At 41.0% G+C, this 24,916-nt stretch overlaps 1 protein-coding gene across 7 annotated transcripts in view; it reads right to left on the bottom strand.

Annotated features, from left to right (window-relative positions):
- LOC306860733 (atrial natriuretic peptide-converting enzyme-like) overlaps positions 1-24,916 on the bottom strand; it is a 64,654-nt gene that overhangs the window by 17,727 nt on the left and 22,011 nt on the right. For all 7 annotated transcript variants that reach the window (XM_079402593.1, XM_079402598.1, XM_079402596.1 and 4 more), the window contains exons 5-16: positions 19,462-19,672; positions 11,279-11,463; positions 11,085-11,198; positions 9,544-9,651; positions 6,895-7,005; positions 3,968-4,090; positions 3,753-3,860; positions 3,296-3,527; positions 3,064-3,209; positions 558-665; positions 356-469; positions 147-257 (exon numbers count right to left, since the gene is read on the bottom strand). In XM_079402593.1, the coding sequence (XP_079258719.1) occupies positions 147-257; positions 356-469; positions 558-665; positions 3,064-3,209; positions 3,296-3,527; positions 3,753-3,860; positions 3,968-4,090; positions 6,895-7,005; positions 9,544-9,651; positions 11,085-11,198; positions 11,279-11,463; positions 19,462-19,672 (1,671 nt within the window). The remainder of the gene's footprint in view (positions 1-146; positions 258-355; positions 470-557; positions 666-3,063; positions 3,210-3,295; positions 3,528-3,752; positions 3,861-3,967; positions 4,091-6,894; positions 7,006-9,543; positions 9,652-11,084; positions 11,199-11,278; positions 11,464-19,461; positions 19,673-24,916) is intronic.

Raw genomic sequence — 24,916 nt, 5'->3', positions numbered from 1 at the left:
AACTAAAATGTACTTTTAACATACTCTCTTTGTATTTAAAAAATGTATTTAGTCACCACTGTGAGTGTACTAGTGTATGAAAGATGGTTCAAGTGTACTACAAGTGGTAACTAAATACATTTTTTTAGAGATCTGTAGTCTCTTACCGCAGTTCCACTCGTCTGAGCTGTCAGAGCAGTGTCTCCTGCCATCACACCACAGTGAGCGGTGAACACACTGATGATTGATACACTCCATCTCATGACTGCTACACACAGCTGAAAACAAACACACACACACACACACACACACATGAGCGTGTACACACACCAGCACCTCTAAACTCTGTGTGTGTGTGTGTGTGTCGTTCACTCACAGCAGTTATTCTCATCCTCCTGCTGGCTGCAGTCAGGAAAGCCATCACATATCATGTTGTGATGGATGCAGGTTTTGTCTCCGGGACATTCCCATAAGTCCCGCTCCACACACCCTAGTGACAGATGCACAAAGGAAACACTAGGTAAGTTTGTGAGTGGAATAATGCTACCCATCACGTCACGTGAGTGTGTTTTACTCACCGCATGTTTCCTCGTCGCTGTCATCATCACAGTCTGTGTGTCCATCACAGCGTTTGGATGAGAGGACGCACCTTCCCGAGCGACACTTAAAGTGACTGGGTGAGCATGCTGAAACACACACACACACACACAATCACCTAACCCTCGTGGGAAACTGGGGTAGTCTTGTTTTCAGGATACTGCATGATCATCAAATCATTGAAATGTATTGATCTGAACAATGATTGTCTCCTGTTGAGCTGCTTTAGAGCCGAGTCAGTTTCATAATTGATGCATTTTATGTTATTTTCCTGTTTTTACTGTGGAGCTGTTTTGGAATACTCTGTATTGTATAAAGCGCTACAGAAACAGATGTGTTGACTTGATGACGTGCATTTGTCCTGCACTATATAGACTAAAATATTGGGTCACACTTGGGTTTCAATAGGTGCTTTCGCACCGCATAGTTCTATGAACTTATTTCTAGTAACTAGCCAGCAGGGTAGTAATTATAGCCAGCAATTATCCTGATTGCTTTCGCACCGGCAGCAAGAATTCTGAACCGGCTGACTGCGATGTCTTTATTTCCGGGATTTACAAACATCAAAAACCGGTGAATGGAGGACGCCATGTTCGGAGCTGTTTTTGTTGTCCTGGGTTTTGTGATAACGGAGATGTTATGTAAACACATAGTTTACGTGATTGAAAGAGCAAGAAAATCTGACTAAATGGAGGAGCTTCATGAATTGGTTTCAATGGCCGGGCAGCACATCACCAGTACAATGCAGAGAGTGGGATGAAGTGTGTAAAGCAAACAGATACTGAATCATCAGTTCTCATTCTGCTGGATCTATCTGTTGCTTTTGACACTGTCAATCATCCAATCCTCCTGTCCACCCTCTCATCGCTGGGCATCACTGGGATTCCACTCCGCTGGTTTGAATCTCACTGGTAGGTCTTTCAGGGTGGCCTGGCGAGGGGAGGTATCCACAGCACATCAACTGGTCACTGGGGTTCCTCAGGGGTCAGTTCTTGGACCCCTCCTCTACTCCACATACACTATGGGTCCCATCATAGAGGCACATGGCTTCTCCTACCATTGCTACGCTGATGACACACAGCTCTATCTCTCATTTCAACCAGATGATCCAACGGTAGCTGCACGCATCTTAGGCTGCCTGGAGAACATCTCAGCATGGATGAAAGAACATCACCTACAGCTCAACCTGGCAAAGACTGACCTTCTTGTTTTCCCTGCCACTCCGACTCTACAGCATGATTTCACCATCCAGTTAGATTCATCAACAATTACCTATTCAAGTTCGGGTCAGAAATCTTGGTGATATCTTTGATGACCAGCTGACCTTCAAAGGCCACATTGCAAAGACTGCTCGATCTTGCAGGTTTGCATTGCACAACATCAGAAAGATCAGCTTTCTAAAGGAGCATGCTGTACAACTTCTTGTCCAGGCCCTTGTCATTTCTAGGCTTTACTACCGCAATGCTCTTCTAGTTGGACTTCCATCAAACACAATCAAACCTCTACAAATGATTCAGAATGCAGCAGCACGACTGGTCTTCAACGAACCCAAAAGAGCCCATGTCACACCTCTCTTTATCTCCTTGCACTGGTTAACAGTCGCAGCTCGCATCAAGTTCAAGACACTGATGCTTATATATAGAACAGCCAAAGGGCTCAGCACCCGTCTACTTCTACTCACTATTACGAATCTACATCCCCTCCAGAAGTCTGAGATCTGCTAGTGAGCGGTGTGTGTGTGTGTGTGTGCGTGTGTGTACCACCACAGAGAGACACAAAATCACTTTCTAGAACTTTTTCTAAAAACTCGTCTCTTTCATCACTATCTGACTTAATCCTAAAAAAAAAAAAAAAAACTATTTTCTTTAATCTTTCCCTGTCTAGCTTGTATTTATTTGAACAATGCCTGAAACTTGGTATTACGAGCACTTCCGGTGTCTTTTTACCTCTTTAGGAAGAACTGATGTATTCCCCAATTGTAAGACAGTTTGGATAAAAGCGTCTGCTAAATGAATGAATGTAAATATAAATGTATGAATGGACAAACATTCCCACAGAGACAACCCAAAAGAAGAGTGAAAGCTGTTAGCTGTAAATTGGGACTAACTCCATATTGATGTCTATGTATTTAGAATGAGATGTCATTAATGTCCCTGCTGGTGTCAAGATCAGGAGTCCCAATACTTTTGTGTATCTGTGGATCTTCTATCAGCCAATAGAACTGCAAGGTTAAAAACAAATGACATTTGAATGAATGAATGAATGATGCATTTATATAGCGCATTTATTGTGTATTGCCGTACACCCAAAGCGCTTTACAATCATGTGGGGGTCTCTCCTCAACCACCACCAGTGTGCAGCATCCACTTGGCACATTGATAGGGAAGATCTGGACACTTCTGCTGGTTTTGTGCCTCCAGTGCCACCAACAGTTCAGATATAAGATAGCTTGTTCAAATGTAAATATTAGCTTGACTGCAAACTGACCGTTCACATCCGCGTCAGGAAGCAAACAGGAACTATTTGCTTGACCTTCCTCTGGAAACTGAGCACAGTCTGTATCTTCAGGCCACTGCAATCCCACAATTTCCAGCACAGATTCGCATTGTTTCTTAGAATTCCTGCACAAAGACCTGATACACACACACGCACAGTCGTCAATGTCTATTATATGTATAATTATAAAGGCCCATATACACACACACAGACATAGACTGACCTGCAGGGAGGCACTCTCTGCTGCGATACAGGGTCACACATGGGCACAAGCACCGTACACGCAAAGAACATGAGGTATTTGTAGCAGTTTGTCTGAACGAGCACAGGAAAGAGTGAGGACTCCCAGCTCACGGACGTCTCCCTCTGAGAGTGATGACCCAGATAGTTGGGGAAGCGGGTGGAGTTATAGGGCAGATTCATGCAGATCTCCAGAGAGATGGGCTCACAGCCACCTGACACACACACACACACACACACACATCTATGTCAAACATTACCGTGTCTTTGATGTGTGTTTCTATGAGACATTAAAATCATCAAATCGCATCACTTAAAGACAAGTGCTTTGCTGTTTCACTGAACTAATTGTCGCTAAATCGAAAGCAAATGATGGGAAACTCTGCAGCGCTCTGTGTTTGGCCAGAGGTCAGAGGTCAGGGGTCAGTTGTTTGACTCACTGCAGTTGTTGCCAGTATTGCGCAGGTCACATGACGTGTTTCCATGACAGCCAGAGGAGCAGGAGGTTGAAGTACAGCTGGACTGACCAGGAGGACACAAACCCTGAGCTGAGAGACAGAGAGAGAGCCGTAAACAACTGACCGATCAGAGGAGTGTGTGTGTGTGCAAGTATGTGTGTGTGTGTGTGAGAGTGAGTGTGTGTGTTTGTACTCACTCTGCTGTTGTGTGCAGTTCTCTTCATCACTGCCATCTTTACAGTCATCTTCACCATCACAGCGGAAGGCGCTGGGAATACACTGCTTGTTCCTGCACTCCACTAAACCCTGGGACTTACATGCTACACACACACACACACACACACACACACATACACATTAATGTTCTGCAGGGTTACGAACGCACTCCAGTGAGTGAGTGAGTGTGTGTGTGTATGTATGTGTGTGTGAGTGTGTGTGTACCTGGTATTTAACATGTCATGGGGACCAAGGAGACATTTTTAAGTCCCCATGAGGAAACAAGCCTATAAATCATACAGTGTAAAGACTAACAGAGTAGTTAAACACTATTTTGATTATAGCTACGCTATAATGTTTTATTATTATGGTATCGGGCTTTTATTTTGATAACCAAAGAAACCGGAAGTATGATGACGAAAGAAAAAACTGGTGAACGGCGCAAAAGGACGAAAGGAAAGTCTGAAAATGTTTACGGTTAAAACAATAAAGGCCACGGAGAAACAGTTAAAACTACAAGGTTTAGCTTCGGTCAATTGGGTAACAAGGTTGGTAGAGTTAATGAGAAACATATTTGAGTTACTTGAAATGTTTATCGTAAATTGTATAATTTGGTAATGCTATCAGATTGAAAATAATGTAATGAGCTGTGTAACCTTCGAAATGTGATGGTAATGCATGATTTATTTGTTTATACTCAGCTCTTACGTTGGTTGAAGACACGGACGGCAATAAAAGTCATTTAAACCATCAGTTCTGGCCTTCTCAATATTGACTGGATGCTACATACAGAACTAAGTTTTTTGAAAATCTAAAAATGAAAGTTTCCTGTAAGGGGTAGGGTTGGTGTAGGGCGATAGAAAATACAGTTTGTACAGTATAAAAACCATTACGCCTATGGAGAGTCCCCATAAAACATGGAAACACAACATACTTTTAGCCCAAAATGTAATTGTTCAAAGAAAAAAACGGCCTCTCTAAGGCCGTTCATGTCCAATTTCCGATTAGGAAGCTCGCATTTACAATAATTCCGATAGCATGTGAATGCAGCATTAAGACTAAACAACGACAGCTTCTGATATATTTGTTTAGCGATTTATTTAATTCATCTTCCTCTCGCTGGTGGAACGTTGTATTGTGTGACGTAGTCCAGTGAAGGCACATTTAGGGCAAGTTTTACAGGAGTGTCGCGAGGCTACTTGCCCAACCATGGAAACACGGCATGATTTCGGTCTCTGTGCTCGAGGTCAGAGGCTATGTAAGCCCCAGCTCGCACTGGCCAGTGGAAAAGCGGCTAATGGGTGAAGAAGGCAGAAGACTGTTCATTCGCGAGATGACTAGATCAGTGTTAATTTTGGCAGGCAGTTTTTATTTAGTCTTAGTCTTTATCTTGAGACGAAAAAGCTTAATAGTCTTAAGTCACATTTTAGTCATTTGAGTCTTTCATAGTTTTAGTCTAGTTTTAGTTGACGAAAAGTCATTGCATTTTTGTCAACTTTTAGTCATTACTTTTAGTCAAACTGCAGTTACCAACATTTATTTTGGTAGCTATTTTATATGTAGTATTCAAACAAAAATAGTCATCAATACGTCTCTCTTTAGACCAAATCAATTAAGCTTAGTTATGAGAAATTTTAATCAAGGATTGAATTTGGAAAAACTGGTATTTTTCAGATACAGTAGGTTTACTTAACAAGTATACGTTTATTTAACATCTTTTGTTGGTTAACATTTATGATAGATAATTAGGAATGCTGTCCATTTAAGACGGAAGGTAGTAATAGCCTGACATGCATTCAGTTTTCACCTGTTTAAGCTCACTTAAACCATAACGGACTGTATTTCCGTGAGATACTCTACATGAGAGACATGTGGACTGCTGTGTGTGTATTTGAGTACTGAGAACTGATCGCGCGCTGTATGAGAACTGAAGAAGTGGAGCGTGCGCGAGAGAGAGCACTTCTATCAGCGCGTTTCCGCCTATCGCACCTTCACTGACTTTAAGTTAATCGACAATGAATTGTGACTCCCGGGAAAAACGGGACGTCTGGTCACCCACTCCCTAACCCTTCAGGTGCTGAGGCCATTGTTTCAGATCGCTAGTTCGCGTTTTGGTAGCCTATCCGTCCACCGCGGCTGCCATGCAAACGCCCCTTTTCCAATGACAGAGACGCACATTTTGAAAGACAAGACAGTTAATTTAGCTTATAGGATGTATTTTGAATGTCCGGTAGTCCTCAAATAACATTTTAGTCCCGTCTCGTCTTGTTAATAAAGACGCGCATAAATTTCGTCATAGTTTTTATCATCAGATATTAGTTTTAGCTCATCAACGTCTCGTCTTAGTCACAGAAAAAAGGTTTGTTGATGAATACTTTTCGTCGTCGTCGACGAAATTAACACTGGCCTAGATAGCCCACAGTCATTATGCTACACCATATCGCCCTCTACTGTTTAGGTGTAGGGTTGGTGTAGGGCAATAGCACACACAGTTTGTTCAGTATAAAAACCATTACGCCTATGGAGAGTCCCCATAAACCACAAAAACCAACATATGTGTGTGTGAGTGTGTGTGTATGTGTGTGTATGTCTGTGAAAGGGTTTCAGCAACTCGGGATGCCCAAAAAGAGGGCTAAACGGGGGGCAAAGTACTGTGCTCTGTCTGCTATCATAGGTAGCCGTCATATATGGCGGAGACGTTGTTATTTATATTCATAATAACTGAGTGATATGCTTAATACTGTGAATATCTATTGTATGCCATTGGTCCATGATTTTTTTTGTACCTGTATTCAACTGCATCTGTAATATTTATGTCCCTGTAGAGTATTTCTTTTAAGTGGATCTAAATAAATTGTTTAAATGTGTGTGCGCATGCGTGTGTGAGAGTGTGTGTGTTGCGGCTCACAGCAGTTCAGCTCGTCACTTTTGTCCAGGCAGTCGTGATCTCCATCACAGAGCCAGTCTCGAGGAATACAGCGTTCTTCTCCACAGCGATGCTCTTCAGCCGGGTCACACACTACAGCACCACAAAGGCCACATTATTTCTGAATTATGTCTCAAATTAAATAAAACACAAGCAGAAATTCATTATGCTTTATTGCTGAGCAGAACTTTCAAGCCTGACGGTAAGTTCAGACCCAGTTGATCAGAGTAGCACAATGATTACAGTATTGCGTTGCATTACAGTATTGCGTTACTCCCTAAAAAAGTTAATAATTACGTTGTGTTAGTTTTTAAATCTGGGCAGAGCTTGCCTGTTTGTTTTTAATATAAAAAGTTATTCTTTTACAAATGTAACGCCCTTTCACACCAAAAGTGAAGTGAATCAGCCTCAGGCTGAAGAAAATGTAAATTCACGTCTGTACAAACTAATCACATGAAGAATATAACGCAGGAGAAGAAAGTTCAACATTATTCAGCAATAGCAGAAATAAAACACAAATGTGTAATTTTTGCTTATCAGTATGGTTGAATTGGATCATAGAAGGTCAGTAGCAAAGACACTGATTAATAAAATGGGATTAAATACATAAATGATATTTGTCTTATTTAATATATACTGAACAAAATTATAAATGCAACACTTTTGTTTTTGCCCCCATTTTTCATAAGCTGAACTCAAAGTTCTAAGACTTTTTCTATGTACACAAAAGGCCTATTTCTCTCAAATATTGATCACAAATCTGTCTAAATCTGTGTTAGTGAGCACTTCTCCTTTGCTGAGATAATCCATCCACCTCACAGGTGTGTTATATCAAGATGCTGATTAGACAGCATGATTATTGAACAGGTGTGCCTTAGGCTGGCTACAATAAAAGTCCACTCTAAAATGTGAAGTTTTACTGTATTGGGGGGGTACGGGGAGGTCCGAAAACCAGTCAGTATCTGGTGTGACCACCATTTGCCTCATGCAGTGCAACACATCTGATCAGGTTGTTGATTGTGGCCTGTGGAATGTTGGTCCACTCCTCTTCAATGGCTGTGCGAAGTTGCTGGATATTGGCAGGAACTGGAACACGCTGTCGTACACGCCGATCTAGAGCATCCCAAACATGCTCAATGGGTGACATGTCCGGTGAGTATGCTGGCCATGCAAGAACTGGGATGTTTTCAGCTTCCAGGAATTGTGTACAAATCCTTGCAACATGGGGCCGTGCATTATGCTGCAACATGAGGTGATGGTCATGGATGAATGGCACAACAATGGGCCTCAGGATACTGTCGTGGTATCTCTGTGCATTCAAAATGCCATCAATAAAATTGTCGTTGTCCATAACATACGCCTGCCCATACCATAACCCCACCGCCACCATGGGCCACTCGATCCACAACGTTGACATCAGCAAACCGCTCACCCACACCACGCCATACACGCTGTCTGCCATCTGCCCTGTACAGTGAAAAATGGGATTCATTCGTGAAGAGAACACCTCTCCAAAGTGCCAGACGCCATCGAATGTGAGCATTTGCCCACTCAAGTCGGTTACAACGATGAACTGCAGTCAGGTCCAGACCCCGATGAGGACGACAAGCATGCAGATGAGCTTCCCTGAGACGGTTTCTGACAGTTTGTGCAGAAATTCTTTGGTTATGCAAACCGATTGTTGCAGCAGCTGTCCGGGTGGCTGGTCTCAGACGATCTTGGAGGTGAAGATGCTGGATGTGGAGGTCCTGGGCTGGTGTGGTTACACGTGGTCTGCGGTTGTGAGGCCGGTTGGATGTACTGCCAAATTCTCTGAAACGCCTTTGGAGACGGCTTATGGTAGAGAAATGAACATTCAATTCATGGGCAACAGCTCTGGTGGACATTCCTGCAGTCAGCATGCAAATTAAATTACACGCTCCCTCAAAACTTGCAACATCTGTGGCACTTAGAGTGGCCTTTTATTGTGGCCAGCCTAAGGCACACCTGTTCAATAATCATGCTGTCTAATCAGCATCTTGATATAACACACCTGTGAGGTGGATGGATTATCTCGGCAAAGGAGAAGTGCTCACTAACACAGATTTAGACAGATTTGTGAACAAAATTTGAGAGAAATAGGCCTTTTGTGTACATAGAAAAAGTCTTAGATCTTTGAGTTCAGCTCATGAAAAATGGGGGCAAAAACAAAAGTGTTGCATTTATAATTTTGCATATTCTGAGTTTGCATTTGACTATTTTTATTTATTTTGAGGAACACTGAATGTGTTTTAGTGCAGGTGAGATGAGTAAATACATGTTGATATTTAGTCTAGAACTACAGTAAGATCATGTTCACACACAACGCTCTGCACTTACTCCTGATTTTATCTCAACATGGCAACCCCAGAGCTGCTAGTCAATACATGAGAAACACAGTAACTGGAGTTACTTATTTGAAAAAGTAACTCAGATATTTCCTTCTAAATTAAAAAGTAATGCATTACTTTACTAGTTACTTAAAATAATTAATCTTATTACACACCTCTTGTTACTTGTAATGCGTTACCCCCAAATGTTAACTTTGACCGGCCTAGATGATTTGATTTCAATTGTGAATCCAAGCAAAGCATTTCAGACGTAAGAACTCACCACAGTTTAGCTCATCGCTCAGATCACCACAGTCATCGTAGCCGTCACACCGCAGATCAGAACTGATGCAGCGACCGGTGGCACACAGATACTGAGCCTCCGCACAAGCTGGACACACCACAGAAGAACAGGACCACAGTGAACGAATGAGAAGAGGACGCCTGATTCTTCAGTGTGTGGATGCAAACTGCTTTACTGTGTGTGAGCGCAGGTGCCTCTCAGTACTCAAACTAAACCATCTTCGTTTCCTTGCTCCTCCGTCCTCCAGCCATGACCGGATATATCCATCAAACTCAGTCATCCTGAAGGACGTCTCAATTCTATAATTGCATCATCAGGAGGCGAGGAATGAGGAAGCTTTTAGACGAGCTGTGAGCGAGGATGCACAGTTTTTCTTGTCAAAAAAACTGATAATGTATAATGCAGACTTCCACGGGGAAGTCGTGGCCTAATGGTTAGAGAGTCGGACTCGTAATCCAAAGGTTGTGGGTTCGAGTCTCGGGCCGGCAGGGATTGTAGGTGGGGGGAGTGAATGTACAGCGCTCTCTCCACCCTCAATACCACGACTGAGGTGCCCTTGAGCAAGACACCGAACCCCCAACTGCTCCCCGGGCGCCACAGCATAAATGCTGCCCACTGCTCCGGGTGTGTGTTCACGGTGTGTGTGTGTGTGTGTGCATTTGTTCACTACTCACTGCTGTGTGTGTGCACTTGGATGGGTTAAACGCAGAGCACCAATTTCGAGTATGGGTCACCATACTTGACAATACGTCACGACTTTACTTTTACTTTACTTCTGTTTCATCGGTCATGATAATTAATGTGTTTTTCCTTTGCAGTTTAAATAAACCATACAGTTTAATTTATTCTGCAAAAATAAATTTTCTTAGTATTTTTGTCTTGTTTTCTAGTATAAATATCTACAAATTCTTGAATTAAGATGCATTTACTTGACAAGTAAAATTACTTAAGATATAGTGTCGTTTTCTGAAATTATCCAAATTTGTTAGTTTCTACATTATATTTAGGAGTTGGTTATTAGTGGTGACTATGGCAGAAATGTACAGTAAAAATCATGCAGTTGGTTACAAATGACACGTAATCAAACAGACGGTGAACACTATTAACTGCAATGATTATACAGTATGTTGCGGTTAAATGTTGTGATTAAGCAAAATTTGGTAGTTTTATATGTTGTTCCAGGGTTATCTTTAAGCAAGAACTAACTAAATTTGGATAATATTTTCAGAAAACAAGACATAATATTGTCAAGTAAATGCATCCTGATTCAGGAATTTGCATATTTATACTAGAAAACAAGGAAGAAAACATTTTTTTGCAGTGATATGAATAACCAAACCTCATAAGAGCAGATCCCTTGAAAGCAGCTGAGGATGCTCTGAAGTGACACTCGAGAGATCAAGAAAAATGTAATATACAAAACCATCAGTTTTCTGTCGATTCCTCTGTCTGCATTTTCTTTTCTTGCATCATTTTCTCACATGTGATGGGGCTGGATGCGATGAGAAGCACACACTTACTGCAGTCGGCCTCGTCGCTCCAGTCGTCACAGTCGTTGTATCCGTTGCACACTTGTTTCAGGGGGATGCATATTCCGGTCGCGCACAGGAAGTGATCGCTGCCTCCGCACGCAGCTGAAGACAAAATCACAAAGAGACGAGAGTCAGAAGGTGGCCGCTATAGACGTGTGATGCAGAGCTGGAGTTTAACTCACAGAGCTTTCCCCTGGCGTGTCGCGGTGTGTAGCACAGCGGCGTGTTCTCGGTGTTCCTTCCAGTGTTGTTGGTGAACTGAGAGCAGCGCAGGAACTCCGGCCAGGACGCGTTAAACATCTGCAGCACGGGCTCACATCCCTCACGAGCCGCTTCGCAGAACGACTGACAGGGCAGAACCAGAGTCCTGTGGCAGACCAACACACTACAGATATACTACAGCAATACACGTGGGTCATTTTGACCCGGAGAGGATTTTCATTTTCCCATGAGATGCTAGTTAATGTTATCGCACTGGAATAAAACTTACTTACAGGGTGTGACAACTCCCCCCCCCCAAAATGGGATAAATTTGTACTTTGTTACGATTTTTTCTCCCACCTTGTTACACTTGTGGGTAATCCCATTCAAAAATGAGCAGCCCTTTAAAAAATTACTTGTAAATCTCTCATTATGCTATATCATTGCCAAATATTGCATCCAGTCTTGTTTTTTTGGTAACACTTTATTTTAAGGTGTCATAATACAGAGTTATTACCTAATTAAGTACTTAGTAGCCGTTGTACTTACATGAAATATATCTACTTATCATGTAACTAAGTTATGGAACAGCCTGTAATTACAGTTTGTAATTATGTAGATGTAATAGGCAGCTACTGTTACACAAGTCGTGAAGTCGTGGCCTAATGGTTAGAGAGTCGGACTCGTAATCCAAAGGTTGTGGGTTCGAGTCTCGGGCCGGCAGGGATTGTAGGTGGGGGGAGTGAATGTCCAGCGCTCTCTCCACCCTCAATACCACGACTGAGGTGCCCTTGAGCAAGGCACCGAACCCCCAACTGCTCCCCGGGCGCCGCAGCATAAATGCTGCCCACTGCTCCGGGTGTGTGTTCACGGTGTGTGTGTGTGTGTGTGCTCTTTGGATGGGTTAAATGCAGAGCACGAATTCCGAGTATGGGTCACCACACTTGGCTATATGTCACGTCACTTTCACTTTTCACTTTCAAATGTAGCAGACCGAATCTGTTGCACAGCTACTTGTACACTTAAGTCCAATCTTGATACACTTTATTTTAAGTAGCTGATGCCTATGTAATATTCTGTAATATTAATGTAATTAGAAAGGTAATGTATTTTAGCTGTGTACTGGTGGGTTTAATCAAACTAAGGTGCAGCTGGATAAGGTGTACAGTACAGATACACATGAAGTACACTTAAGTATAATCTTGATACACTTTATTTTAAGTAGCTTATGTCTGTGCACTAACATTTATAATTACGTTGTATAAAGTCAGCAACACAATATTTTGGTTACAGAAGTATCTGTGTAACAGACTCGGTCTGATACATATGTGTAACAGTAGCTGCCTATTACATCTACATAATTACAAACTGTAATTACAGGCTGTTCCATAACTTGCATGTGAGTGCATTTTGTTTCATGTAACTACAACGGCTAATAAGTACTTAACTAGGTAATTACTCGGTATTATGGACACTTTAAAATGTGTTATAATAACAATAGCTATATAAATATTACTGAAACTTTAAAACTGATAAAAAATTGTTTTTAAATTTAAACATGCAAATGTGTAATTAAATTATTGAAATATTTACTTAAAATATCAGGGGGTACTTTTGTAAATAATTTATGTCAAAGGGGTTCGTCTGACAAAAAAGTTTGAAAACCCCTGCGTTAAAGGATTGTTAGGTTGGATTAATTAGGTCAACCGGAACCGGGAACACTTCCCAAAACACCTGATGTACTCGTTACATTGTTAGAAGAATGGCATCTACGCTAATATTAGTCTGTTTCTTTCTTATTCCGAGGTCACCGTAGCCCCCCAGATCCAGACTGTATCCAGATCAGATGGTGGATCAGCACCTAGAGATGACCTCTACAGCAGGACACCTAGATGACCCCAGAGACTGATCCCCAGAGAAGACCCTGTCTCCAAGACGGCCATCGGGACAAGACCACAGGAACCAGATGAGTCCTTTGCACAATCTGATTCTGCTTTAGTCTAGATTTAAACTGCTGATTTTGTCTGGCCAGAGGAGAATGACACTATTTCAACAAACTATTTCCCCGTCTAAATACTGTAAAGCTGATATAAAGCCACCCAGCTCTATATCAAGCCGATGTAAAGCTGCTTTGACACAATTTGCATTGTTAAAAGCGCTATACAAATAATATTGACTTGACATGTTATTTTTGACCAGGAACACTAAATGAGGTAAAGGTTTTCAGCACAGCACAGGGGTTAATACACTGCTGTCAATGCTGGGTAGCAACTGATTACATATAATCCAGATTACGCAATCAGACTCCAAATATTAAGTATTTATAATTACATATTAAAGGGCTCATTATCAGAATCAGAATCAGAATCAGAATGAGCTTTATTGGCCAAGTATGTTTACACATACAAGGAATTTGTTGTAGTGACAGAAGCTCCACAGTGCAACAGAAAGACAGTAACAGGACAGGACACAGGTAATGAAACAAAATAACAGGAAATAGCCAATAACCAATGTACAAAGCAGCAGAAAAAATAAAAAATACACAATATATAATATATAATATAGGCGACTATGTATGTACAGGTGAAGTATGTGCAAATTAGAAATGAGAAAATAAAATAAGTGAGTGTGGTGAATGGATAATGTATTAGTTGTGTGTTCTACGTTTATTTATTGAGTGTTCATGAGATGTATTGACTGAGGGAAGAAACTGTTCCTGTGTCTGGTCGTTCTGGTGCTCAGAGCTCTGTAGCGTCGACCAGATGGTAACAGTTCAAAGAGGTTGTGTGCTGGATGTGAGGGGTCCAGAGTGATTTTACCAGCCCTTTTGCTCACTCTGGATAAGTACAGTTCTTGGAGAGTGGGGAGGGTTGTACCAATGATTCGCTCAGCAGTCCGGACTACCCTCCGTAGTCTTCTGAGGTCAGATTAAAGTTACTTTTTTTTAAAGATCACATACAATTTACACAATGTCAGTATATTATTCATAATGATTGACTGAATTTTTCCTTTCTAAAAAATCCTATTGCTTATATACAGATGGAAAGTCTTCCAGTTTTACAGAACCGCACACACCAGCCACTAGTCAGGTGACTATAATTACACGGAAAACAGAAAGTTTAATTTGACAGTTTAATGCATCATCTCATGAACCCCAGTTTGGGAAACCTTGGCATAATGTTTAATGCACTTCATGATGTTAATAACAAAAGAACAGAAAATATTTTGTCACGAGTTGGGTCAAAGTAATCTAAAAGTAATCAAAAAGTACTTTACATAATAAATGTAATCCAAAAGATTATGTTACTAATAACAATTTCCATAATGTAATCTGTAATCGTAAGTAATCTACCCAGCACTGATTGCTGCTCACTTTCATCATCTGTATTCCTGCTCATTGATGCCATAGCATCTGCTAAATGAGTGTGTATGTGAAGGGACAGTGAGGTTCAGAAATGTACACCGAAAACCTGGGATTTATCCTGGAAATAAGTCAAGTCAAGTCAAGTCACCTTTATTTATATAGCGCTTTTAACAATGTAAATTGTGTCAAAGCAACTGCACAATATCAAAAAAGGAAAATAGTGTGTCAATAATGTAAAATTAAAAGATAATAAAAAAAGATTTTCAGTTAAAGGCATAAATAACATTTTTAAATTCAGCTTCCGTCAGTTTTGGGCTGGTTATTCTTGTAATTCCACTGAAAACAAGTCTTCATGCTATACACAGTTATAGAGCAGGGGTCGGCAAGTAAGTTTGGCATCGGGCCAAAAACAATTCAACCACTAGATGGCGGGCCAGAACATAGTCAAAGGATAATTTAAGAAATTAATTGATAAAATATACAACTACAATTGCCTGACAGACTGTTACAGTGTCTTTTGTAACTGGTAGTGAGCTGTTACTCTGTGTTAAATCCTGTAGTAGGACAGTCATTAACAAAAAGCCACATTTGTGTGGCGGTGTCCGGCAGAGTAGGCTATGTAAGCAGAGTGGAGCGTCAACAATTTTCTCTCCACGCTCCGAGCATTTAATAATCACTCCGCTCCCACTCCACCCCGCGCTCACTGATATCAGAAATACAGCTCTGCCTTCGCTATCTCATGAAAAGTATTTCAGTCGGTTTGAAATATCACAGTTCTGTTCATAACGAATATAAAAACATTAAATAAATAAAATAACAGGAGAGTTTCAACGTGGCTTATTGGAACACTAGTGTGCAAACTTTTTTTTCCTACCACATGAGCTAATAACATGGTTGTCAGCATTAAAAGGTATAATTGCTGCTTTTTGCAGTGCAAATTTTGTTTGTGATGAAAATAACAGTACGTTTTCGTAAGTTATTTTACCTATACGGATCAATGCATTTCTTACAGATTTCTGCTCATTAAAAATCGGATACAGATGAAGTAGCACTGTAAGATTACATTTATTTGAATGCATTATTGAGAGAGTGATTGCGTGTGAATAAGTGTTATAGTACTTGTTTAAATATTCAGTATAGGAAAAAAATATATATTTGAGAACTGCCTTCACATTCTTTATGATTTGAGTGATCCTTCTCTATTAAGATAGCTAAATATGTTTAACATGTGAATTCTTGCTAAATATGCAGTTATATTACAGGCTGTTGGCATGAATTGTACTCTGGATGGAGCGGTAATGGAGCGAATGAAAACCACGACGCTCCAACTTGTAAAAAATCCAAGTAGGGCGGGGTTGGATTCACATCTAGGGGGTGGAGATTGGAAGGTTTAGGTATATGTAAGGTGGGAGGAGTTGGATCTGGATCCAGCCACGCCCCCTGGATCTTGTGGGTTGCAGCGAAATCCGCTCCTTGCTCCATTCAAATTCACACCGCTCCACTCCGCGCTCCATTCCGCTCACATACTCTGATTGTGAGTAACTGTTGCTGTCATGACAGATCCATTTCAGAACCAGCCACTATCAAAATAATCTGGCTGCGGGCGTGGGCCAGATATTATTGCTGGCGGGCCAGTTTTGGCCCGCGGGCCGCCTGTTGCCGACCACTGTTATAGAGGATTCTGTACTCATTCACATGCGCATCAATATGCTGATAACTACCAAAAATGTGACCCTGGGCCACAAAACCAGTCATAAGGGACAATTTTTCTAAAGTGAGATTTACACATCATCTGAGAGCTGAATAAATAATCTTTCCATTGATGTATGGTTTGTTAGGATAGGACAATATTTGGTTGAGATACAACTATTTGAAAATCTGGAATCTGAGGGTGCAAAAAAAATTGAAATATTGAGAAAATCTTTAGAGAAACCCCAAATCTTTAGGAATGCATATTACTAATCAAAAATGAAGTTTTTATGTATTTATGGTAGGAATTTTACTAAATATTTTCATGGAACACGATTTTTGCTTGATATCCTAATGATTTTTGGCATAAAATAAAAATGGATAATTTTGACCCATACAATGTATTGTTGGCTATTGCTACAAATATACCCATGCTGATCATGCGCATCTCGTCAGTAAAGCCGGTTCCGTGATTAGAGGTAAATCTCCATCACCTATTTCAAATGGAGCAGCATTTAATACACAGAGCTGTAGATCAATGACAAGCTACGAAATATCGCGTTCGATATATCATCCAGCCCTAGCTACAACCCAAATTCCGGAAATGTTGGGATGTTTTTTAAAATTTTAATAAAATGAAAACTAAAAGACTTTTAAATCACATGAGCCAATATTTTATTCACAATATAACATAGTTAACATGTTTAAACTGAGAAATTTAAAAACATTTTGGACAAAATAAGCTCATTTCAAATTTGATGCCTGTTACAGGTCTCAAAATAGTTGGGACAAGGGCATGTTTATCGTGGTGTAGCATCTCTTCTTTTTGAAAAACAGTTTGAAGACCTCTGGGCATCGAGGTTATGAGTTTCTGGAGTTTTGGTGTTGGAATTTGGTCTCATTCTTGCCTGATATAGGTTTCCAGCTGCTGAAGAGTTTGTGGTCGTCTTTGACGTATTTTTCATTTAATGATGCACCAAATGTTCTCTATAGGTGAAAGATTGGGACTGCAGGCAGGCCAATTCAGCACCCGGACTCTTCTACTACGAAGCCACGCTGTTGTAATAGCTGCAGTATGTGGTTTTGCATTGTCCTGCTGAAATACACGTCATCTGGAGGGGAGCATATGTTGCTCTAAATCCTTTATATACCTTTCAGCATTCATAGTGCCTTCCAAAACATGCAAGCTGCCCATACCGTATACACTTATGCACCCCCATACCATCAGAGATGCTGGCTTTTGAACTGAACGCAGATAACACACTGGAAGGCCTCCCTCCTCTTAAGCCTGGAGGACACGGCATCCGTGATTTCCAACAAGAATGTCAAATTTGGACTCGTCTGACCATAGAACATTTTTCTACTTTGAAACAGTCCATTTTAAATGAGCGTTGGACCACAGGACACGACGGAGCTTCTGGACCATGTTCACACATGGCTTCCTTTTTGCATGATAGAGCTTTAGTTGGTATCTGCAGATGGCACGGCGGATTGTGTTTACCGACAGTGGTTTCTGGAAGTATTCCTGGGCCCATTTAGTAATGTCAATGACAGAATCATGTCGATGAGTGATGCAGTGTCATCTGAGGGCCGAAAGACCACGGGCATCCAACAAAGGTCTTCAGCCTTGTTCCTTACGCACAGAGATTTCTCCAGTTTCTCTGAACCTTTTGATGATGTTATGCACTGTAGATGATGAGATTTGCAAGGCTTTTGCAATTTGACGTTGAGGATCGTTGTTTTTAAAGTATTCCACAATCTTTTTACGCACTTTCACAGATTGGAGAGCCCATCTTTACTTCTGAGAGACTCCGCCTCTCTAAGACATCCCTTTTATAGCTAATCATGTTACAGACCTGATGTCAATTAACTTAATTAGTTGCTTGATGTTCTCCCAGCTGAATCTTTTCAAAATTTCTTGCTTTTTTAGCCCTTTGTTGCCCCTGTCCCAACTTTTTTGAGACCTGTAGCAAGCATCAAATTTGAAATGAGCTCATTTAGTGGAAAAAAATACATTTGTTATGTTCTCTATGTTCTATATTCTCTATTGCGAATAAAATATTGGCTCATGTGATTTGGAATTCTTTTAGTTTCAATTTTATTAAAATTTAAAAAACGTCCCAACATTTCTGGAATTTGGGTTGTATTTATGACTGCTTTTGTGCTCCAGGAGGTATATTACAGAAAGATCCTAATTTTAAAATCTCATCTTATGTGTTTGGTAACCGTGGTAATTTCAGTTAGGAGCACATTTAGGACAAAAGCTACAACAGAACAGCATTTCCTAAGTGTGTTATACTATCTTAACTACAGGTAGGAAGGGGGTATTACAGAAACCTCCTAACTTGACAATAAATCCTAAAAACTGTCTTAACTTTAGGACAAACCCACAGCTGTCCTAACTTCAAAATTATTTGAAAGCTAACGGAAGAAACACTTACAGCTGTGCTGTCCAACAATGGCATTACATTTATTAATAATTGAAAATGAAGAACGAAGGTGTTTGATGGTAGAATGACTCTTGGGGGACCCTGAAGATTTGTTACATTTTGATGACAAAACACTTATAAGTAATTACAGACTGTTGCGCAACATGATATTACAGTTAGCACAGGAACTGCAACCAGCATTACAGAGACCAACAAAAGCATCATGGAGCAGTACTGGTTGTAGAGCAAGGGACTAATGCCTTAAGTTTTTTTTTTTTTTTTTTTGCAAAAGACGATTTTCAAAGTGAAGTAGCTTTTGTTTCCCTCATCAGCAGCTCCAGTGTTGGTTGCTTGGTAACAGACCTGAGAGTGGATTGTCAAACTTGATAATGCCATTTAAGATTTCCTAACTAAAGATAAGATACGATTTTGTAAGACAGGATAAGAATCTCAAATTAAGTTAAGATTTTCTTCTGTAATACGAATTTGTGAAAAATACTAATTTAACACATCATATCTTGAATTAAGACCTAAGATAAGAAACTTTCTGTAATACGCCCCCAGGGTCTCAAATCAGTTTACTGAAATAACCTGATTTACCAGTTTACATGCAAACCAATAACCTGGCAATGAAGCACACTGAAGCTGAAGAGTGAGACAGAGCATGATGGGTGTCACAGACCTGTGGTCTCTGTGGCTGATGCATTGTGGGAGTGCGATGGAGCATCCGAACAGCATAATGTGTCTGTAGCAGGACAGTCGACTCAGGTAGCTGAAGAACTTGAGGAACATCTGGAGCTCGCTGCTCTTGACGACCGTCGTCCCCGGCAACACGCCGCTCTGGTTGTATGGCAGCATGTGACACTGACTCTCTGTGATGTCAGAGCAGAAACCTGTAACCAAACACCAGAGAAATCTGATTGGCTGATGCATCCAGCAAGGAGTGATTTCAGTGGTCAGATTGGAGGAGGTGTGTTTTGAGCGGTTCACTATTGTTGCTTGATTTCACCATTCTTCACAAAATCCATGAGATTAAGATCCATGTTTACCACTAATGACATTCCTTTCAAAGCAGTGAAACACTGCTGATTCTCTCAGTCTTACTGTCTGCCTGTGTGTGTGTGTGTGTGTGTGTGTGTGTGAGTGTGTGTGTGTGTGTGTGTGTGTGTGTGAATATGTGAGTGTGTTTGTGAGTGAGTCTGTGTGTGTGTGTGAATATGTGAGTGTGTTTGTGAGTGAGTCTGTGTGTGTGTGTGAATATGTCTCTCTTTGCACATGTACAGTATTTGTGAAGCATTCGTATAGTTTGTATTTTTTTATCTTCTATTTTTTAGTTTGTATAGGGTAAATATTTATGTGAAGCATTCATATAGTTTGTATTTTTTATCTTCTATTTTTTAGTTTGTATAGGGTAAATACTTATATATAGTATACTGATAGTTAAATCTGTCAGTAGGTTAGTTGTGTATAGGTTTATAGTGTTTTTTACTTCATTGTTGTATGTCTGTATTTATGTAGCACCGTGGTCCTGCGAGGCACGACATTTCGTTGCACTGTATGTCCCCACATGTAGCGGAATGACAATAAAGCTCAACTTGACTTGACTTCACTGGACTGTGAGTGTGTGTGTGTGTGTGTGTGTGTGTGTTTGTGAGTGATCGAGTCAGTGTGTGTGTGTGTGTGTGTGTGTGTTTCTGTGTGTCAGTGTGTGTGAATATGTGTGTTTGTGAGTGAGTCTGTGTGTGTGTGTGTGTGCGTGTGTGTGTGAATATGTGTGTTTGTGAGTGAGTCTGTGTGTGTATGTGTGTGTGTGTGTGTGTGTGTGTGTGTGTGAATATGTGAGTGTGTTTGTGAGTGAGTCAGTGTGTGTGTACTTGAGTCTGTGTTTGTGTGTGGATCTGTGTGTGTGTGTGTGTGTACTTGAGTCTGTGTGTGTCTGTGCGTGTGAGTGATTCTGTGTGTGTCAGTGTGTGTGTGTGCGTGTGAATATGTGAGTGAGTGTGTGTGTGTGTGTACTTGAGTCTGTGTGTGTGTGCGTGTGTCAGTGTTTCTGCGAGTCTGTATTTGTGCGTGAGTCTTTGCTTCTGTGTGAGTCTGTGTGTCTGTGTGTATGAGTGTGTGTGCGTCCATCTGTGTGCATGAGTCTGTTTGTAAGTGTGTATGTGTGTGAATGCTCTCTAAGAGACTCTGATTGTAATTGTGATTCTAGTGCTCAAGTCAAAGTCAGAAAGATGAGAGGAACAGCCTTCACACACACACACACACACACACACACAGAGACACAGACACAGACACACACTCACAGACCTCAGGAAAGATGATTAATCATTAGGCTGTTTGGAGGAGACAGGGACAAATAAAAGCATACGGCGCACCCTCTGTAGAGGTCATCACAAGAGGACACACACACATGACTTTCAGGACAGAACCTTCACTGAGGTCACTGAAACATGCCGTCTCACACACAAATACACAGAGAGAGAGAGAGACGGGAGAAAAATCTGTGCTGAAATTAGATTAGCTGCAGGTCTGCAGAGGACAAAAGCAGCGAGATGTTTGACATAAAAGGGCTAAAGAGAGAGAGAGAGAAGCATACAGCAGATGATAAAATATGAGGCGAAGCATGTGACATTTAAAGGGATCGTTCATTTTCTTTCTTCAGATGTTTTTACTAGGGCCGGGACTTTAACGCGTTAATTTACATTAAGTAATTGCACAAAAATAACGCGTTAAATTTTTTTAACGCATTTTAATCGCACTTATTTTTGCACCGCGGAACGTTTCTCACTGGATGAGTTTCGGCGGACCGATTATACTGGAGCACCAACTAGCGTTCAGACAAATACAAACCACAGTGAACATGGACAAAGAAGCTGATGAGACCGCTTTGGTTGGCCCTGTGGATGGGAAATTTTGTTATAAAAAAACGAATGGATGGAAGCGTCGATAAGAGCATGGTTGTGTGCAAGCTATGCAACAAGGAATTTGCATATCACCGCAGCACATCGAGCCTCAAGTATCACCTCGATGCTAAACATATAGCAAAGTCTGTTATGTCCTCTGAAGCAACAGAGATGTTGTCTACAGTAATAGTCAGGGTTTCCGATGTTCTGAATGTACTTGAAAGTATTGTGTTTTACTTAAAAAAATTGTTTACAGAAGGTATACCTACCTATAGGGTACCTGAATTTCTGAAATGTAGGCTACTATATTTCTAAATATCCTATTGCTACACTTAATGGCAATATTGCACTGGTCTGTTGCACTTGGTTGAACAAAAATAAACAATATTTTGTTGCTTAAGCTTATGTATTCAGTCATTATTCAATGGTATACTAAAAATCCATATGAAAAAACTTACTTCTCACTGTTCTCAGGTCAAATATTTATATGCGATTAAAATGCGATTAATTTCGATTAATTAATTACAAAGCCTCTAATTAATTAGATTATTTTTTTTAATCGAGTCCCGGCCCTAGTTTTTACACATTTACGTTCTACATATATTTTAGAAAAATCTTCATGAATACATAAGCACAAGTCCCAATGTTGACATTCCACAAAACAACCAGCCACGTGACGGCAATCCACACTCACTTCAGTTTGATTAATTTCTTAGAAAACAAGACTTCATATCTTCATTTTGTATCTTGATTTAAGAATCTTTAGATATTTGCACTGGAAAACAAGATACTGAGATATAATTTTTTTTGCAATCCATGCAACATTTAATGACTTTATGAATGTAAGACTTTCTGCTCTGATTTGAGATTTAAGGGCTTAATCTGTGAGAAGGTAAATTAAGGGTTTTTAAGAACTGCAGAAACCCTGCATTTGAGACTTGCATTAAATGAACTCGCAGAGAGAGAAAAAAACATTGTGTTCATCAGTGTTAATTTTGGCAGGCATTTTTGATTTAGTCTTAGTCTTTATCTTGAGACGAAAATGCTTAATAGTCTTAGGGTGCTTTCACATCTGTAGTTCAGTTTATTTGGTCCGGACCAAAGGCAAAAAATTATACATTGTAGCTATTTTTAGCCGTTTTGGTTCCTTTTCACACCACACTGTTTGCTCTGGTCCGAACCAGCTGAAACGAACCCATATGCAGTCACGTGACAACATCCGCTTCACTTGTTGGCTAGATGTGTCTTTGAACGCATTCCCTAAACTGCTTTTCGATTGGTCAGAAAGAGCGTGCGGGAAAGGTATGCATGACACACATTCAGTTTTCACCCACCTGTTTACGCTCACTTAAGCCATAATCGACTGTATTTACGTGAGATACTCTGACTCTACACGATAGACATTTGGACTGCTGTGTGTGTATTTGAGCACTGAGAACTGACCGCGCGCTGTATGAGAACTGAAGAAGTGGAACGTGCGTGAGAGAGAGCACTTCTATCAGAGTGATTCCGCCTATCCCGCCTTCACTAACTTTCAGTTAATCGCCAACGAATTGTGACTCCCGGGAAAAACGAGACGTCTGGTCACCCAGTCCCTAACCCTTCGGGTGCTGAAGCCATTTTTTCAGATTGCTAGTTCGTGTTTTGGTAGCCTATCCGTCCACTGCGGCTGCCATAGACTAGATATGCAAACGTCCCTTATCCAGTGACAGAGACGCACATTTTGTAAGACAAGACAGTTAACTTAGCCTATAGGATGTATTTTGAATGTCCGGTAGTCCTCAAATAACATTTTAGTACCGTCTCATCTTGCTAACGAAGACGCGGCATAAATTTCGTCATAGTTTTTATCATCAGATATTAGTTTTAGCTCGTCAACATCTCGTCTTAGTCATAGAAGCTTTTTTGCTTCCGGTTTTGCTACTGTTCGGACGCTCTAGCTCTTGCTCTGCGCTTTGCTCCCTATTTTTGCACTTCTCTTAGATCTCGCTAAGATTATAACTTCAGCAGATCAGCACAGTGCTCAGACAACACATTTTTTGGGGAAAATTAAGACTCTTTCCCAGCAGTTTACACAGCTGTCTACATTCAAACAGATGAGAGAAAATGCCTCTCGTGGAATCTATTTGCTGCAGAAACTGCTACAGACTTCTACAAAGGATTGTGGTTCTTGAAACAAAGTTACTTGCTGGACTTCCAAAACAGGCAGAACACACAGCAGATGGTCATCACGGACCCCCTCAGCATACAGCCGGTGAGTCCTGTGAATCTAGTGAATCTCAACAGTTTATACAAAGTGTAGAGGAAAAAGCCGAAACAAATCGACAGACAAATCGATGGCACAAACAGGGAGCGAGACCGAAAGGCAATCGAGACATCAGATTATCACGAGTATCTCGTATTGCTGCAGTAGCATCCTCTACCCCAGATACGGCTATGACAAGACTTGTAAACACTGGTATCCTACCACCCCCTATACATCTTGAGAACAGATTTGAAGCATTAATGAATGTGGGTGAGGAATCTGCAAATGTGACTAAACACGGATCGAATCAGCCAGCAGCTAACATCGCTACCAACAGGCGCTCAAGGTCGAGCAGACAGCGGCTTTCAGCTCAGAGCGCAGCCGAGCCCAGGACTCTGATAGTGGGTGACGCTATTATCAGAAACATCAGTAGCAGGACTACAACTACATACTGCTTTCCTCAAGCAACCGTCTCTGATGTGAACAAGGAACTTCGGAACATTCTGATGAAGCACAAGACTGCAAATCGAGTCATCATCCATGTGGGGAAGAATGATATTCGGAAGGAGCAGTCAGAACTCCTTAAGAAGGATTTCAGTGAACTCTTTGAAACTCTTCAAAGTCTTGAAGTTCAGTCGTTCTTCAGTGGACCACTCCCAGCAAGGGGAACTAACATGTTTTCACGGTTGCTTGGGCTAAATACATGGCTACAAAGAACCTGCAGTATAAAAGGAGTCAACTTCATCGACAACTTCAATCTTTTCTGGGGCCACAGACAACTGTTTAAACTGGATGGCCTCCACCCAAACAGACTCGGTGCAAGAGTGCTAAAGGACAATATCTATTTCTCCCTCCGTCATCCTTCAGCAGTGTGTGCCAATCTACTCGGCCTGAATGGCACACACACACCTGAACAGAATATGAGTGACCACAGGACTTCATGTCAGCTTTTGAGTCAACATGTGGTTGACACATCCCACAAGGATACT

This window comes from Barbus barbus (genome assembly GCF_936440315.1).
Source record: "Barbus barbus genome assembly, chromosome: 41".
Lineage (NCBI taxonomy): Eukaryota > Metazoa > Chordata > Actinopteri > Cypriniformes > Cyprinidae > Barbus > Barbus barbus.
Note: the sequence above shows the minus strand (reverse complement) of the source record. Positions and strands in the feature narration are given on the sequence as shown.